The following is a 16,875-nucleotide window of genomic DNA, read 5'->3' as shown; positions in this document are numbered from 1 at the left end:
TTCCTTCTAAGATCAGCCTCAGCCAGGCAGGCCCTAGGCAAAGGGCTGTGGGCGTCCCAGATCCCTCTGGAGTCTCCTTCCAGCCTAGGCTCCCCTGAAAGCATGTACGCCCCTCGCACGGAAGAGGAGGAGTCACTATCACGCTAGAGCCGGAATACGACTTTCTTCCCAGGTCACCACTCATACAAGAGCTTTCACCTTTGTAAATTTCTATTGTTTGGTGTACGTTTTATGATGTCCATGCTAGATTAGTAGGATGATCACGTGTACAATTTCTAAATAAATACTGCACATGGGAGGTGTGTGTGCACACGCTCTTCGCAGGGTGCAAAGGAGTGATCCAAAAGCTTAGAGACCACTGACTTTTGCAGCCTCATCATTCTTAGGACACAGCAGGAGAGGGCGCAGAAAGGTTTGCTTCTGTTCTACAGATGGTGTCCTTCCCAGGGTTGTACAGCCCAGGCAGGGCGTGGGTCTGGAGGAGCCATGCGTTCCAGGGACTCACCTCGTCCTTGTCCACCACCTGGATGAAGAGGGGGAGGGCAAAGCCGACCTGTGCCAGCTCAGTGATGGCCACGCTGTACTCAGAGCTGTTGAACTCTGGGGCATTGTCATTGATGTCAATAACCAGGATGTTGAAGGTCGTGGTGACTGTGGCATTGGATGGGGTGCGGTCATCATTCAGCTCTGTGCCCTGCAGATAGAGGACAAACACCCTGGGGATGAAGGTGGCCATAATCACAATAATAGCTATCACTACTAAGGCTTCCCAATGAGAAGCACTGTGCTTTATGTGAATTGTTCCATCCAATCCTCACGACAACCCCAAGAGGAGATTCTATCATTAGCATCCCCATTTTACTGACCCTCATTTTACCAATGAGGAAACTGAAGCTCAGAGAGGTTAAGTAACTTCACAAGGACAAGGACACACAGCCACAGTAGATATCAAACTCAGGCTGTAGCATGCTAGAACCAAGGGGATGAGGTGAAGTGGGGATGACCAGACAGATCTGAGGGCTTGTCAAGGGGCAAAGGGAGAGTCTTTATTCAATTTGGCTGATGATGAAACCGAGGCCAAGAATTTTGTGCTAGCAGGTAGTTAAAACTTAATTCAGTATCTGCTATGGACTGAACACCATGCCAGGCACCATGAGGATCTGGGTAGGACTCAGCAATAGATGGACTAAGATGCCTGGGGGCTCAGTCTCTGCACCAGGGCCCCCGGGCTCCAGAATACCCATTCCCAGTTCCGACTGCAAACTTCGCGACCAGAACCTCGGGCGAGAGGCCCAGGACTAGGCGTCTGTCACCAGTTCCCTGGGCATTTGGATTCACAGCCACGTTTGGGAAGTCACCTCACATTTTATATAAAGATGGACAAAGTGGGCTCAGGGTCCCACAGTGAGTTGGGGACAGTGTTGGGACTGAGGAGCAGGTCTCTCATGGAGCTGCCCGCTCTGCAGGAAGGGAGCAGAGACCCGAGGGGAGGCTGAGGGGGCCCGCGGGCTTGGCACTGGGTGGGGGAAAGGCAGTGTTAGCAGCCTCACGTGTACAGCGGCTGAAGAGGAAGGAGCCAGAGGGCGAGTGAGGGCCAGTCAATCCATTGCTGCCGCAGGCCCTCTCAAGGTCAAGGAGAGCAATTAAGGGCCAGGCTGGGCAGCACCATCCTCCCCACGCCGAAGGAAGGGCCTTGTTCCCAGAGCCCTTCTCCTCACAGTCCTTGTGCCCCCCACCCCCGCCCCCACCTCAATTGATGGCTGGGGCTGGGGAGGACCTTATGGCCCAAGCAGGATCCATACCCTAAATGTGTTTCCCAGGGAATGGCTCCACAAGTCACTGATTTTAATTAAAACCAGCCATGAGTGGCAGGCGGTTGCAGCTCCACCACACCTCCTGGGTGGGGACCCACTGCACTGCTGTTTCCTACCCAGGTAATAGCCCCACGGAAGCTGTGAGAACTAGAAATGGGACAAAACCCCAGAAATGGTATAAACCTAGCAATCTGAGGTGGCTACAACAGAGAACGTGGCATCACGGATAGCAGTGAGGACCATGGGGTAAGCACCTGCCATGTGCCTCCTCGTCCCTAATATGGGGATAAAAGTCCAGATCCTATATGGTCTCTGATAATGGCTTGAGCACCCAGCCAGCTCCCTGACACAGCCTACACCTGAGAAGCGTTCTTCCTTCACGACAGGGGCCTTGGGCATGAGTCCTGGGAATAGTGCAGGCTGCGAGACGCCTCCTGGAGCACTGCTGGAGGCTGGCCCCATGGCGTGGGCATCCCCTCTCCATGTGATGGAGGTGCCCGCTGCCTGGCTCTCACCTTCACCGTCAGGATGAAGCCGTGGCTGTACAGGGGATTTTCCCGGTCCAGTAGGCCGTTCAAGGTCAGCGCTCCGCTGATGTAGTCCAGGGCGAAGATACTGTTGGTATTCCCTGCACGAGAAAGTAACATTCCAGGTATGACTGGGGCCCCGGGCCAGTGGACATGGGGCTGGGGCCAGGGCGCCTCCCTGGGCGTTAAGGATGATCAGTAACTTAAAACAGATGCCAGCTCCAGCAGTGATGGGGAGCGCTCTGAGGACACGGCCCAGGCAGTGGCAGCGATGATTCACAGAAAGAGAACCTTATGTCCTTTCAGTCTTCCTCCCATCTCTCTAAGTCAGGAGAAAGTCTTGGTTTGGTGCTAATATGTGTCTAACACCACTGTAAGTCTTGCTTGTTCTCCTTTTTAACAAAGAGAGAGCAGGCTTCAGGCCCAGAGCCTTCCAAAGGGAGCAGCACCCAGGTAGGACTCAGCATCCGCCATGGTCTGAACATTGTGTCCCCCCAGAATTCACACGGTGAAATCCTAAGCCCGCACACAACGGCACTAGGAGGGGGGCCCTCGGGCGGTGCCTAGGTCATGCAGGCGGAGCCCTCACCAACGGGCTGAGTCCCCGATAACAGACCCCAGAGAGCTCCCTCGCCCCTTCCACCAGGCGAGGACGCGGGAGAAGGCGCTACCTGTGAACCAGACAGCCGCCCTCACCCGGCCAGGCCCAGGCCCTCTGATCTTGGACTTCCAGCCTCCAGAGCCGTGAGATATCGACTTCTGATGTTTGTAAGCCACCCGGTCTGCGGTCTTTTGTTATAGCAGCTTCAACGGACTAAGGAAGAAACCTCGTTTTGCTTCCTTTCTACTTATTTTTAAGGTCATTTTCTATTTTATTCTAATTTTCTATATGGCAGTGATACAAAGTTTCCTCTTACAAAAATTATAAGTTAACAAATAACTCAATTTTAAGAATAAGTATTTATTTTAAGTACTTATTAAAATTTAAAGTACGTATTGGCAAAAATCATAGACAAAAGACACTGGCTCAGACAGAGGCCTGTGTGCACCCCTCTCCCCGACCCACTTTGTTTCATGCTCCCCCTGCAGGCTCCGCGAGCGCTCACAGCGGCTTCCTCAGGTTCCCCACATCACTGTGTTCATTTCCGCCTCCTCATCTTTCAGTGTCGCCTTCCTCCCACCCGGGCCAGCCCTCCTCCGCCTCCTCCAGGAAGGCGTCCTACCTCCAGGCTGACCCCTCCAGCCCCACAGGCAGCAGACACTGTTCTGTACGTTCTCCGGTTGCTTCCTGTGTGTTCATGTGATCTCTCCACCCAGCCTCAAAGCCCCCTGAAGATTGGGGTCTTTCAGACTGTCCCTCCGGGGACCTGGCCAGCGTTGGCACACTGTGGCAAGCACGCTCCTGAAGGATGGCTGCTCCCAGCCCACCTGGGCCCAGCACTTGCCCTTGTGCCCTTCCCACCAGGCTGTGAGCTCACCTGGGAAAATCCCAGTTCCACTCTTCCCTCTTCCTCATCAAGGAGTGTGTCAGTTCATTTACACGCTCAGCCATCCCCTGCACAGGCCATCCTATGGCCAGGCCCGTGCTTGGCACTGCGGGGGATGCTGATGCCAGGCTGCCAGGAATTCTGACCCTGAAGCACTTGCAGTCTGGTATGGGAGCTTCGACACCCACAAGAATCAGCATCTCTGAGTTCACAGCAGAGTGAGGCTGGTTACACACGGGAAGGCTCAAGGAAGGAAAGCTTCACGGAGGAGGTGGCAATAAGTCCCTACACCACTGTCTAGCTGTGTGACCTTGGGCAACTTACCTAACTCTGTGTCTTCATCTCCTCATCTGTAAAATGGGGATAATGGATCTACCTCAAAGAGTTCTGAGAATTAAATGAGTGTGAAAAAAAATATATATACAGGCTTGGAACAGTTCCTGGCACAAAATAAGTACTCAGCAAGTGCTGTTTGAGCTGGGCCTGGAGCACGGGCAGGCTTGGGGAGGGGGTGGGTGCACAGTGATTCCATAGGAGGGAACTAACACCAGGCCTTCCACATACATGGAAGCTGCTGTACTCCTGGCTCCTCCCCCTGCTGGCTCTAAAGGGAGCTGCACACAGTAGGGGCACATATCATCTCTGGATTACCTGGAGCAAAAGCAGAGGGGAGAGCACTTCCTCTTCTAGCTGTAGACTGTGGGACAGGGGCTGGTCTGAGAAGCAGCCCATTTCTACCCACATGGTGGCTGGAGGCTGCTCCCGCCCCGTCCTCCCAGCCTGCTGCAGGGGTGGCCGAGGCAGGCGAGAGCTTGCTGATGACTGCAGAGCCTGTTCAGGTCTCCTGTCACTCTCAGACTGTGGGCTTTGGGGACTCTGACAGAGGGCCAGTGAGGGGACCTCACTGCAGCCTCCCATTGCCTAAGGCTTCCTGCCTTCTTGCTGTGTCTGTGCAGTGAGGCAGCCAGGGCGGCAAGGGGGCACATGCACACAGATAGACGGGAGTGTCTTTAGTGGGGAATTCCGCCGCTGGGGAAGGATAGGAGGGACGCTTTCATCATGAGCCAATCCCCCCAACAAATGAGTACTGAGCTCCCGCAAGGTGCCAGGGACACGTTCAGGTGAGGGATGCAGCCCTCAACCAGGTGTTGGCATTACGGGGAGATCGGTGCTGAGGTGGGTGAAGCACAGACATCGCAGGCCCTTTGGGGGTGGGATCCTCTGAGCCCCTAAATGCTGAGCTGAGGGGCGGCCCTGAGGAAGACCTCAGAGCCTCTTGCACCCACCCCCTCTCCCACCACACAAGACATGGGCCCCTCCCCAGCCCCCATGGCCGGCACCTCATCATTCTGGATTTTCATATGAATTTATTCTCCCAATAAAGGAAACTATCAGATGTTTAACTAAATGTGATTCAATTTTCATCTTCGTAAGGTTTTCCTATAAATCATTCACAAACCAGAAGCCCCTTGTTGAGCGATGTGCTTTGGTTCTTGGGCTGGACAACGGGCTTATCTACCCTGGAACTCACTTGCATCTCCCCCTCAGCACCTTCGCCCTGCTCGTGGCCAAGCTGCCTGTCCCCAACCCAGAGTCTGTCCCCAGCACATAAAACATCCCTTCCCCTGACCTAGGCATTTGCCCAACAAGCCTGCAGGCAAATACCCCCACTGGTACACATGCAAACTCGGGGACCCTCCCCTGACACACACACATGCACACACACACACACACACTTCTTTTTCACATATCTATCTGCGTGGAGTTCAACCCTCCAGCCTCCCGCCAAGTATGAATCACTAACTCCCAGGACCAACACCCAGAGAACTGACAAGGCCACCTGAGTGAGGCACTGGCCCTGATGTTCCTACTGTCACCATGGCAACATAAGCAGTCACTGGGATGCTGGCTGGGGGGCCAGTAGGGGAGCCCTGTGCCCCAAGCAGGGAGGGCGAATGGTGGGTCTCACTCAAAGACTGATTGATTGATTAGTTCACTCTTCCTTCGAGTTCCTAGTGAGCACCTACTGTGTGCAAGGTGCTGGAGAATCATAGAGAACTGAAGGTTCATGCCTTCAGTCTCACAGTAAAGATCGACATTTATGACATAATCACACCATTGAACACATAAGTCCTTGTGAGCTAAAGTGCCTGAAGAAAAGCACCATGGAGTAGAGAGGTGGTTAAGATTACGCCTTCTGGAGGCAGACCGCATGGGTTCAGATCATGGTTCTGCTACTTGCTAGGTGGGTGGCCTTGGTCAAGTTACTTAACATATCTGGACCTCAGTTTCCTAGTCTGTAAAACAGGGGTACCAACAGTCCCCAGCCCCAAGCGTTGCTGTGAAGATTAAATGAGTTAATACAATGCTGGCACATAGGCAGCTCCCCACAAATGTTGGCTGCCTGTGCTTCGCCAAGATGATGCCACCGTGGTCCCCTCCTCCACCCCACCCCCAGCCAGGGAGCCTGTGCCCAGAGGTATCTGCTCAGCAGGAGCACAGTCAACCCCCTCCTCTTGCCAGGACAGCCTCAACCAAGGGCCATGTGTACAAGGTGGTGGCCCTGAGGCCAAGGTCCGGAGCAAAGCCCTTAGTCCACAGGGCACTGAAGCCAGGGCTCTGGCCTCTGCTCTTACGTCACTCACCCCTCAGGATGAGTCATCACTTCCTTGCTTCTTCCCTTATCCCCCTCTCCCACCATCCTCCCTTGGGGGTGGGGAGGCTGTGGGTTTGGCAGCCACACAGACAAAAGTTCCTCTGCTATCCTGGAAGCAGATACCACCACGTCAACCCTCTGGTCTCCCAGACATCCTTTATGCAAGTCCCATGGGGACTGGCCGGGGAGGCTCACGGGACGCTTCTCACCTGTTCAGCCCCCATTGCTGAGCAGAGGGCAGCTGCTTCCCCTGGGCTGACAGGTGCTGTCCCAGGTGTGTATGGAGATACCCGGTAGGGGAGGGGTTCTGGGGTGGCGTCGGATGGCACCTCGAGCGCCCTAAGGCTTCTGGGAGCTGGTGACTTAAAGTGCTCACACAGGTCATTGCTGGTCCCGCTGGCTCTTTGGGGGCATTTACCTCCTCTGGAGTTCCAGGTGTCAGGACTTCAGATTTGCAAGAATGAGGCTGCGAGCCTGTGAATCAAGCCTGCCAAAGCATGAAAGGCTGCCAAAGGAGTCACAGCCTTCTTTCTCCTATTTATTAAAAACAGTAGCTACTATTTAGTGAACATGTACACATGCCAGGCACTGAGCTAAGCTGTTGGCAAAATTATATTACTTAGTCTTCACAATAACAGTATCAGAAGATATCCCGTGTTAAGTGTGAGGAAGCAGGCTCACAAGAGACGTGAGATAACGTGTCCCAGGCCACGTGACCAGCACATGGGCAGCCGGGGCTTGGATTGGTGTCCCTCTTTCCCTCTCTGCAGGCATTGGCCCTACACACGTTTGCACTCCAGCTGTACCTGGATTGTGCTAAGGGACAAGGGAACCAGATGAGACAAATAAGAGATCATCCTTCACAGAATGAAGTGGCAACAAAGCTGCTTTTTTCTCAAGAGGGAGTCCCAGCTAAAAACCATTATACATTCTGGAAAGTTCTGGATAAATTCCTCCATGACAGGATTTTATGTAGCAGCAGCATGTCCATGTGGCAATGTCTTCTAGGCAGGGAGGGCCCACAGTGGGGACTAGAGTGGGAAGGCAGGTTGCAGATAGGAGCTGTCAGCATAAAGGGGGTGACACACACAGGCACTGGCAAGGCAGCTGCAGTGAGGACAAGCAGGAAAATCTAGACAGCCAGGCAGTGGTCAGAGAGGAGGTGGGAAACCAGCACAGGGCCAGGAGCCTGGAAGCAGGAGAGGAGGAAGTTCTGAGTCAGAGATGGTCAGCAGGGTTAAACAGTGCCGAGAGAGAGAGGCTCCGGAGACGGGAGATCCAGCGAAGGCCCCCGCTGGGATCTTCAGATGCCCCCAGAGGTCAGACTGTGAGATCCTGAGGGAAGGTGGGGCCCGTAAGTGGGGACAGTGAGGGCAGGTAGGCCTGCGGGAGTTTGGTGTGAAAAACAAGAGAGGCAGAGTGGCAGCTAGAGGGCGCAGCAGAGTCAAGCAAAGGGCTTCTGTGTCACACTACGGTCAAAGATGGGGAGGAAGGGGGAGACGGAACCAGGACGGGAGGGGGTAAAGGGGGGTAGGTGGTCAGACTTGGGGAGCGGAGGAGTGGTTCTCTTTGAGTCGTGGGGGGCTTCCCCTCCCAACTCCTCGTTCCTTCGAGGCTGGCAGGCACTCCCCTTCCCCAGGCGCCCCTCCTCCTGGCCCCTGCCAAATCTCATCACTCTCACATCTTGTCCCCTTGTTATCTGGCAGGCAGCATCCTGACCCGTGGCAAAGCTGGGTCGGGGTGAAAAGCAGTTTAGAGCGGCTGATGGTGCGTGTGGGAACACAGGCTGATGACTTTCAATTGCTTTGTCTGCTCCGCTGGGCTAACGGCGACCGCTCTCGCTGCCCTCCGAGTTAAAGGAAAACCAAGGGCTCCCTCCTGGGCCCTTCCCATTCTTAAGGTCCACCTCCAGCATCTCCGGCCTCAGGAAGCCCATCCTGGAGGCCGTGTCCTCTGTCCCTCTCCGAGCCCCGGTGCAGGGCGGGCTGCCTCCGAACTGCCCCGTGGCGTGGGGCTTCCCTGGTTCTCATGCCCAGAGACCCAACACAGCCTTGAGGATAAGGGCTGGGGTCTCTCGCTTCTGTCCCCGGTGGTACCCAGACACAGCTCATTACCTATCTGTTGCATGCCGAAGCATTAGTCAGACTCGGGGCCCCGGCATCCACCCACTCCAACGCCAGCCACTCAGTGGAGGCAGGAGGCTGAACGAGATGACCTGTGGGACCCTGATCCCTCAGCCGGCCTCTGACTTGGTCACCGCGCCCTCCCCTCGTCCAGATCCAGGGACACTGCCCAGAGCAGTGAGTGGAACTGGGATCTGCCCTGCTTCCCTCTGGTGGTCTCTCTACTCAGAGTCTCTGTCTGGAGTCTATTGCATCGACACCCAGGTGAGGACTGCCTACTGTGCACAAGCTCACAGGATGAGAAAAGACGTCGGCACCAACAACAGATCTGCCACTTAGCGGCCGTGAGACCTCCTGCAAACCGCTAACTCCTCTGAGCCAAATTCCTCATCTGTAAAGTGTGGATAACAGTTCCCACTCACTGGGCTATGTGAGGACCAGGCGTGACCATGTATGTAAAGCACCCATTGTGGTGCCTGGCACACAGTAGGTGCACGTTTTGGTCCCTGTTCCTTCTTTTCCTGCTCTGCCTGCTTTCTGAGAAGAAGACTCAAACCAGGCTATTCCCAACTGTGGCCCATCTCATCCAGAACAAGCTGTGAGGGGCTCTCCCCACAGCAGCCAACGCGTATTGTGCTGGAACTGTGCAAAGTGTTTCGTGTGCATATCTTTCTCAATTTTCAAAAACCCCCATGAGGCAGGGTACTATTATCCCCATTTCTCAGATGAGGAAACTAAAGCACAGAGAACAACTCCCACTAGGTCATTCAGGTGGTGAGGGGGGGAGCAAAGACTTAAACACAGCTCCCACTGAGCTGGAGTTCCTGTCCTACCCAGAGGCCCGTGGGTTTTCCTTGCCCCCCGCTAGGGATGCCCAATAAACAGCCACATGTGTGCAGCCTGGCCGTCCGGGCCAACGGGGCAGGCTGGCCTGCAGGCCCATCACTGCCCAGGAACTCTGACTGGCGTGGGGCTGTATCACTGTATAAGGGAAATTGGGAATCAGTCTGAGATCTGGGCTTTGGGCAAGATAGCTTATGAATTAAACATTGTTACTCAGCCGCCTGCTGACAAAGGGGCCGTGTCCTGGGTGGTACCTGGGCTGGGCTGCATTCATCAGCTCCACGGTCAACATATGGCAACCAGCGGTGTGGGTTTCCTCGGCTTTCAACCAGAGAAGAGACGCAGGCTGAGAGCTTGCTGCCCCTCTGAGGGACCCTCGAGGAGTGGGGTTAGGCCTCCCCCTCCCCAAAGCTTTTCCCGAAGCCATCTGGAACCCTCTTGCTGCAGATCTTTGCTGGGGGCCTCGCCTGCTTTACGGTCTCAGCTCAAATGTCACCTCCACAGAGGAGCCCTTCCTCCTCACGCCGCGGTCCCACCCTCACCCGTCTCTCTCTACCCCGCTATGCTGTTTTCTTTCTTTCTAAGCACTTCCACTTTCTGAACCTCTCTCTTCTTCTGTGTACATGTTTGCTTCTTGTCTGTCTGCCCTCCCCCCCCCCCCGCAGAATGTAAGCCCCAGGAGGGCAGGGATTGGCTTCCCCGAGTGCCCAGCTGCTACACAGCAGGTGCTCAACCAACGTCCTCTGAGTGAATGAACCAATGGACTGAAGCAGGGACGTCTGGGGGCCATTCTGAGGCCAGGGTGAAAGGCCATAGGTCAGAAGGGTCCTGGATGACTTACAAGGTCACACATCATGAGACCATAATGTGCCAGGGCCCTGAGGAGGGAGCAGCCAGTTAGCAATTCCGGTTGGGGCTAGCCTACCCTCCGATGCGCCCACAGTGCTCTGCTGTCTGAGCTGAGCGCGTCTCAGTTAATCACAGTTATTACTGTCCACTCAGGGGGAGACAACCTCCAAGCCGCTCAGGTAGGTGTGAACTGCAGCCTGCTTGTCCCGCTGGCGGTTCACAGGACGACGGTTCTCATCAAGCTCACTTAAACCAACAAGTGATTACCTCTCCTAATAAGACCGCAAACTGGACTCTGATTAATTTGCTAATAACCGTCTCCAGTTTATGAAACATTAACCTGAATAGCCAAGGATAGTAAAACCTATTATGTTAGGGTTGCTAAGGGTCAAGCCATGCCCCTTACCCACAGCAGTGCCTGGCTCCCTGGATGGGGAGCCTCAGACCGGCGGCCCCTGGTCCTCCGAGGACACTTTAATGGGGATTGGCAAGACCTCACCAAGGGCTATGGCTTGGATCAGGATCTCCCCGTTTGCTGAAGAACCTTCACTCTGCAACTGAGGGAATCTCTCTGAAGGGATAATCCTGGATGTGCCCACAAATGCAGCTGCCAGGATGTTCACCACGATGCTGGTTAGTAAGGAAAACTGAGAACAGCCTAAGTGTCCCACAGCAGGGAGCAGTTAAATAAGCTATGGGGTAGGCTTCGGTCAGCCACCAAAAATAATGCTGCAGGAAGAAGCTGGTGACTTGAAAAGACAGATGTTGAAGACACGTTTTTCTTTAAAGGAGTCACAAAATAGCATAGTTCTGTAAGACATATTTTTTTGTTGTTGCTGAAAAATATATGCAAAGAAAAAGAAATGAAATGTTAACAAAACGTTACAAAGATTATCTGAGTGGCGATGCTTGAACGGGGCTCTCATCACAGCACTACTGACATTCGGGCCAGACGAGCCTTTGCTGTGGGGACGCGATGCACCCTATGACATCTAGCAACGTCCCCGGCCTCCAACCCCTACATACCAGTAACACCCCTTCCCCTACCTGTGATACCAAAGATTCTTCAGACATTGCCAAATGTCCCTGGGGGGGCGGGTGGCACAGCGGTTCCTAGTTGAGAACCACTGCTCCAGAACCATTTCGACTTTTCCCTTTTGACTTATTTGAATTATATTTGTTAAAAAACAAGTTAATATGAGTTCATTTAAAGAATAATCTCCAAAGTTCTAGAACTAGACAGTGGTGATGGTTGCACAACATTGTGAATGTACTTAATGCCACTGAACAGGACACTTTAACGCAGTCAGTGTTATGCCATGTATATTTTACCACAAAAAAGGTCCCCGATGTTTGATGATCCGCGTCTGTGTTTTCAGCTGGGGCCAGGTGCAGACTGACTTGGAAATGGATTTGCTCTAGTGAGCAATTCTTCCTCTACCTGGTTACCAGCAGCACTAAAGACAACTTGCTGAACTTAATCTCCCTGAGGACGGGGACCTTTCCTGCCCTGGCCGCTGCCACGTCAGCCAGGACAAAGGAAGGAATCTGCTCACAGAGGGTCAGCAAGGCTCTGGGGAGGCTGAGCAGCATGAGATGAAGTCTCTGCTCCCAAGGGACGTCCAGTCTGATAAAGAAACAGGCCCTGTGAGGGCAGCGCCCAGCCCTGCTGAGGGCGGCCCACGGGGCTCGTGCCGGGGCCAGGGGGGGTCGGGCTCCTGCAGCGGGGACTGGGAGGGCAGGCTGGGCAAGTACAGGGAGGCAGAGGGCAGTCCTGTCAGGGGCTAGCACGAGGACGGGGGTGGGGGGGGGGGTGTCATCATTCCACAGCGTGGGAGCCAGCAGGAGCACAGAGTTCAGGAAGCGGTGTCAGGAGTGGCCAATGCCCGGAGGCGGGAGCCTTGAATGCCAAGTAAGCAGTTTGCACTTTCATCCTCGGGGGAGTCCCTGGAGGTAGGAAGACCTGCTGATGCTGAGGGCGTGGACTGGGCGATGGCAGTGAGAAAAGAAGCAAGAACAGGGCTGTGACGGCGGGCCCACTGTGTGTCGGGCAGGTCCTGGGCACTTCACGTGTGTTAGTCAATTACTCCTCACGGCACCTCCACGTGCAGGGCGTCAGCAACAGCAGCATTATTCCCATTATTATCACTATTCCCATTTTACAGGTGAGAAAACTGAGGCACGGGGGGATTAGGTGATTTGCCTGAAGTCCCTCTGCTGGGAAGTAGCAGATCCAGGACTCCAGGCCAGGCTGACTGGCCAGAGATGGGGACGACCTTGCTTTTGCCCGTTGGCAGAGTGCTCTTCATCTTTGTTCATATGAACGAGCTCACTGGATTCTCAAAATGCCCTGAGGCCAGCACGGCTACCCCATTTATGAGACGGGGAAACTGAGGCTCAGTCAGGGAAGTGACACACCCAGGGACACGTGGCTGCTGAGTGACTGTGCTAGGATTAGGACGGGGTCTCTCAGGTCTCAAAAGTCCCCCATGGTCGCCGTGGTCTCTCCTGAGTGGGGCGGCTACTCCCTCGGCCCTAGGGGCTGGAGGCTGGCCAGGAGACCAGCAAGGTGAGGCGGAGGAAGGCAGAGGGCAGCAGATCCCTCCGGGACCCACCTGCTCACTGGCCTGCAGCCTGGTTATACCTCCAGGGCCTGGGGCAGGTGGGCCCAGAACACCCATTCCCACCCTCACCGGAGCGCCCCTATGGGCCGAGGGTGGGAGCCGAGGTGCGCCGGTCCTCAGCCTGTCCCCAGAGGGCGGCCCGCTCTGCCCACAGCGGGCCGGCTCACATAACTCACCCGAGGCTTGGCACTCCAGAGGGCGTCAGGCGCTGGGAGATTTACGGGCTCCGATAAAGCCATCTCAGTCCTCGCATAAGAGGCGTTTGATATTTGATGATCTGAAAGGCCTTGTCCAGAGGGGGAGTGTGAGTGGGGGAAGGAGGAGGGGAGACACTTAAGAAAACAAAGAGGATAGTGATCAGATGCCCAAGGAGACGGAAGCACGAAAGGGGGGTGCGTGCTGTCCGTCATCCTGGCTGCAGTCTCCCCCGCTCCAGCACCTCTGCTCTGACCCAGCAGTGGACATGGAAAGACAGGACCAGGGGACGGGGCTTCTTAGGGGATGGCGGCACAGAGACCACCGACCACACTGCTGGGCCTCTCTGTACCAGGCACAGGTCGGGGGGCGTGGGTAATGCCCCCAGGGAGCCCACCATCTGATGGGGAAGCCTGGTCACCCGCAGGGGAAGGACAAAACACATGTACAAGGAAGAACTCATAAAGGAACTTGACATGAGGTTAGGAGACTGGATTAGGCTTGTGGGCTTGTGGGCCTCTCTGAGCCTCAGTTTCCTCATCGTGGGTGAGAATACCTGCCAGACTCCCTGGCCTCTTTGGAGGTTCAATGAGATAATGGATCTGAAAATGCTCTACAAACTGTGAAGTGCTGAGTGGATGTCAGGTATGTATCAAGAAGGTGAACCAGTTGTCTGGGCAGGTGGAAGGAAGTAGCACCTGGAACTGGATGACGTTAGAGAGAAAAGATTGTGGAGAAGGGGGTGGGGTGCGGTGCAGCGTGGTGGCAGGCACACACTGACGTCCGTGGGACGAGGAGGCCTGGCGCCCCGGAACCTTGCCTTCCAATCCTATTTCCCAGGGTCCAACCTCGTGCTCTACCTGCCGCCTGCTCACTTCCTTGTCTCGTCATCATCGTGATCATGTGGCAGAACCTCGGGCATCAGAGAGCCCTGAGTTTGAATCCTGGCTCCACTACTTCTGGCCACGTGACTAGAGCCTCAGTCTCCTCACCCACCAAGAAGAGATAATAGTGGAATTTGTCCCCTGGGGCTGCTGGGAGGATTCAACGAGAGGACCAGCACGGAGCTGGCAGTGCTCCCTGAGTGGCAGAGTCCTCCCACATCCCCTGTCCCTTTCCCTCCCCGAGTGCTGGTCCCAACAGGCCCTTAGCCGCCCGGCTCCGGCCCCAAGTGCGGCAGGTTCCAGAGCGAATGACTTTCAAATCTGGGAAGGAGAGCCCATTGCACACGCCTTGGGCTGGGTAATTTATGAGTCAAATTGTGCTCCGTCAGGGCTCCGCGGCTCAGAAATAGATGTGGTCGGACGAGGTTCAGGGAGCCAGCCTCAGACACAGTTATCTTCATAGAAACTGGCCACCAGCTGGCAGAGCCGGCCCGGACAACTGACCTTGAGGGGCTCCCTGGGGGCTGCACAGCCCCCTGAGCCTGGCCCCTGCTCTGAGTCCTGAAGAGAGGACAGAGAACGGCCTGGGGCTCAGGAGGACAGCTGGGGACCCTGGGCAGGTTACTTAACCTCTCTGGGCTTCAGGGTCCTCCCCTGTTTAAAAAAGAGGGGACTTTTTGATGGCAGTGTTTTTTCAAGTGTCTTTGTTTTCATAGCAAATCCTCTTATCAGACAAAATCTCGCACAGAAGCCCAGTAAATAAAATAGCCCAAAACAGAGCTAGCTGTCCCAGCTGAGGCAGATGAGGGGGAGTGCTGGCGTCCAGAGGGGCCCTGAGAGACAGGCTGGGGGCCTGGGGTTTCAGGGCACCTGGAAGTCCCCACGGACTCTTGGTTCTAGGATTCCACAGTTGTCTCTGAGCGCTCAGCCAAGGATGCATAGGGCCTGACATCATGCCATCTAGGCTACTCAAGGACCAAGAAACACTGCCTGGGCAGGAGAGGCTCCCGAGGGCCAGAGGATCAACTCCTCTTTGTCTGGATCTGATCTTTTGGAAAGGGGCAGATGTTGTAGTGGCTAGGACCATGACTAAAATCTCAGCATCACTCCTCACAAGCTGTGTGACTGTGGTCAAGTTACTCACCCTCTCTGGGCTTTAGGTCCTTTGGCTGCAAAAGGAGAGGATAATACCTATCTCATAGAGCTGATGAGAAGACAAAAGCGGGTAATGCATGGGGGCTGGCCCCGTGGCCAAGTGGTTAAGTTTGCGCGCTCCGCTGCAGGCGGCCCAGTGTTTTGTTGGTTCGATTCCTGGGCGCGGACATGGCACTGCTCATCAAACCACGCTGAGGCAGCGTCCCACATAACACAACTAGAATAACCCATAACGAGAAATATACAACTATGTACTGGGGGGCTTTGGGGAGAAAAATAAAAATAAAATAAAATAAAAAATTAAAAAATAAAAAAAGCGGGTAATGCATGTATTGAGTTCAGCACATCGAAGTGCTCAATAAATACTATTTGTTGTAAATTCTTTCGAGAAAGGAAGGAAACCAGGTATTCGACTCATCGTGTGCTGCGTAAATCTCACTACCACCTCACTGATCCATAAACCGAGGGGGGGCCCAAAGAATTTGTCTCCAGTCACGTGGCTGGTAAGCAGCTGAGCTGGAATTTGAACCCACAGGCTTACATGCCAAAGCCTGTGCTCTCTCCTACTCCTCCCCAGACGCACAGCCTCCAGAAGGCCCACCAGCAAAGGCCCAGTCTCCTGAGGTTGGAGGGCTTTCCAGTATCTGGTCAGTGACTCAGAGTGCAACACCAAAGCAGATGTTTCTGGTCAGGGGATGATTGGGGGAAAAAACTGCAGATTTAGTCAAGTATAAAATCCACCCAACAATGTGGAAAAAAAAATCTTGTGTTCTACTGAAAATGAGTCAGAATCATCACATTCACAAGAAAAGATGGCAAATTTGTCCTATGGGGCCCGAGGAAGGTCAAAGTTTCCCAGAGGGTGTCCCCGGGAAATCTGACGCATGGGGTACACAGGAAAGGCCAACTTTAAAAGCGTCTGTGGTCAAATAAATTTGGGAAACGCTGAACGGGTATCTTCACTGCAGGACTTGTCAGAGCCTTTAATGTGCTAATGTGCATTGTGACCTGCCAGGACAAGGATGTTGTGATGTAGTGTCTCTCGAACGCATTTGGCCACAGAATCCTATTTGCAAAGGTTCTCTTGAGGGGTGGTATTGGAAACCCACTGAGAAAACTGAAGGTATAAAAGGGGCTGTTCCCACAGTTACCCTCCAGTGGGGTCTCTGAGCACACGAGGTAGATGTGCCCAGTGTCCCAGATGGAAGACGGAAGGGTGCTCAGAGCACATCAGGTTCAGACTTTCACTTCTCCCCTGGGAAACTGAGGGCCAGAGACAGGGAGTAAGTTGGCCAAGACCACACAGCAAGTTAGAGGCAGCACTGGCACCAGATGGGTCGATCTCAATCCTGGCTCGAGTCTGGGTGCCCGACCAGGCCACAGTCCGATGTGGTGGGTCCCTCGGCAGCTTTGGGACCACTAAGAAAAACCATTTTTCACTGCGGAAAATGTCAAAGATGAACAAACGTAGAGACGAGAACGCAGTGAAGCCCAGGTACCCGTCACCAGGCCCGACCGCCCTCGGAGCGCGGCCAGCTTTCCTCTGCTACGCTTGCCGCCCCCCAACCTCTCCCTGGAGCGCTTGGAGCCAGCGCCGGCTCATCCTCAGACGCGGATGCACCTCTGACAGGGACTTCTTACACGCGGCCCAGCAAGCCGTTATCACGCCAGGCGAAACCACCGGCTCCCGAACGTCACCTGAGACACAGACACACTCA

At 54.6% G+C, this 16,875-nt stretch overlaps 1 protein-coding gene across 1 annotated transcript in view; it reads right to left on the bottom strand.

The window, feature by feature from the left end:
• Positions 1–16,875, bottom strand: part of LOC123275617 (cadherin-23-like) — a 323,533-nt gene that overhangs the window by 115,870 nt on the left and 190,788 nt on the right. Inside the window, exons 10-11 of the mRNA XM_070489764.1 lie at positions 2,330–2,442; positions 506–694 (exon numbers count right to left, since the gene is read on the bottom strand). Of these exons, the coding sequence (XP_070345865.1) occupies positions 506–694; positions 2,330–2,442 (302 nt within the window). The remainder of the gene's footprint in view (positions 1–505; positions 695–2,329; positions 2,443–16,875) is intronic.

This window comes from Equus asinus, chromosome 2 (genome assembly GCF_041296235.1).
Source record: "Equus asinus isolate D_3611 breed Donkey chromosome 2, EquAss-T2T_v2, whole genome shotgun sequence".
NCBI classification, from domain to species: Eukaryota; Metazoa; Chordata; class Mammalia; order Perissodactyla; family Equidae; genus Equus; species Equus asinus.
Note: the sequence above shows the minus strand (reverse complement) of the source record. Positions and strands in the feature narration are given on the sequence as shown.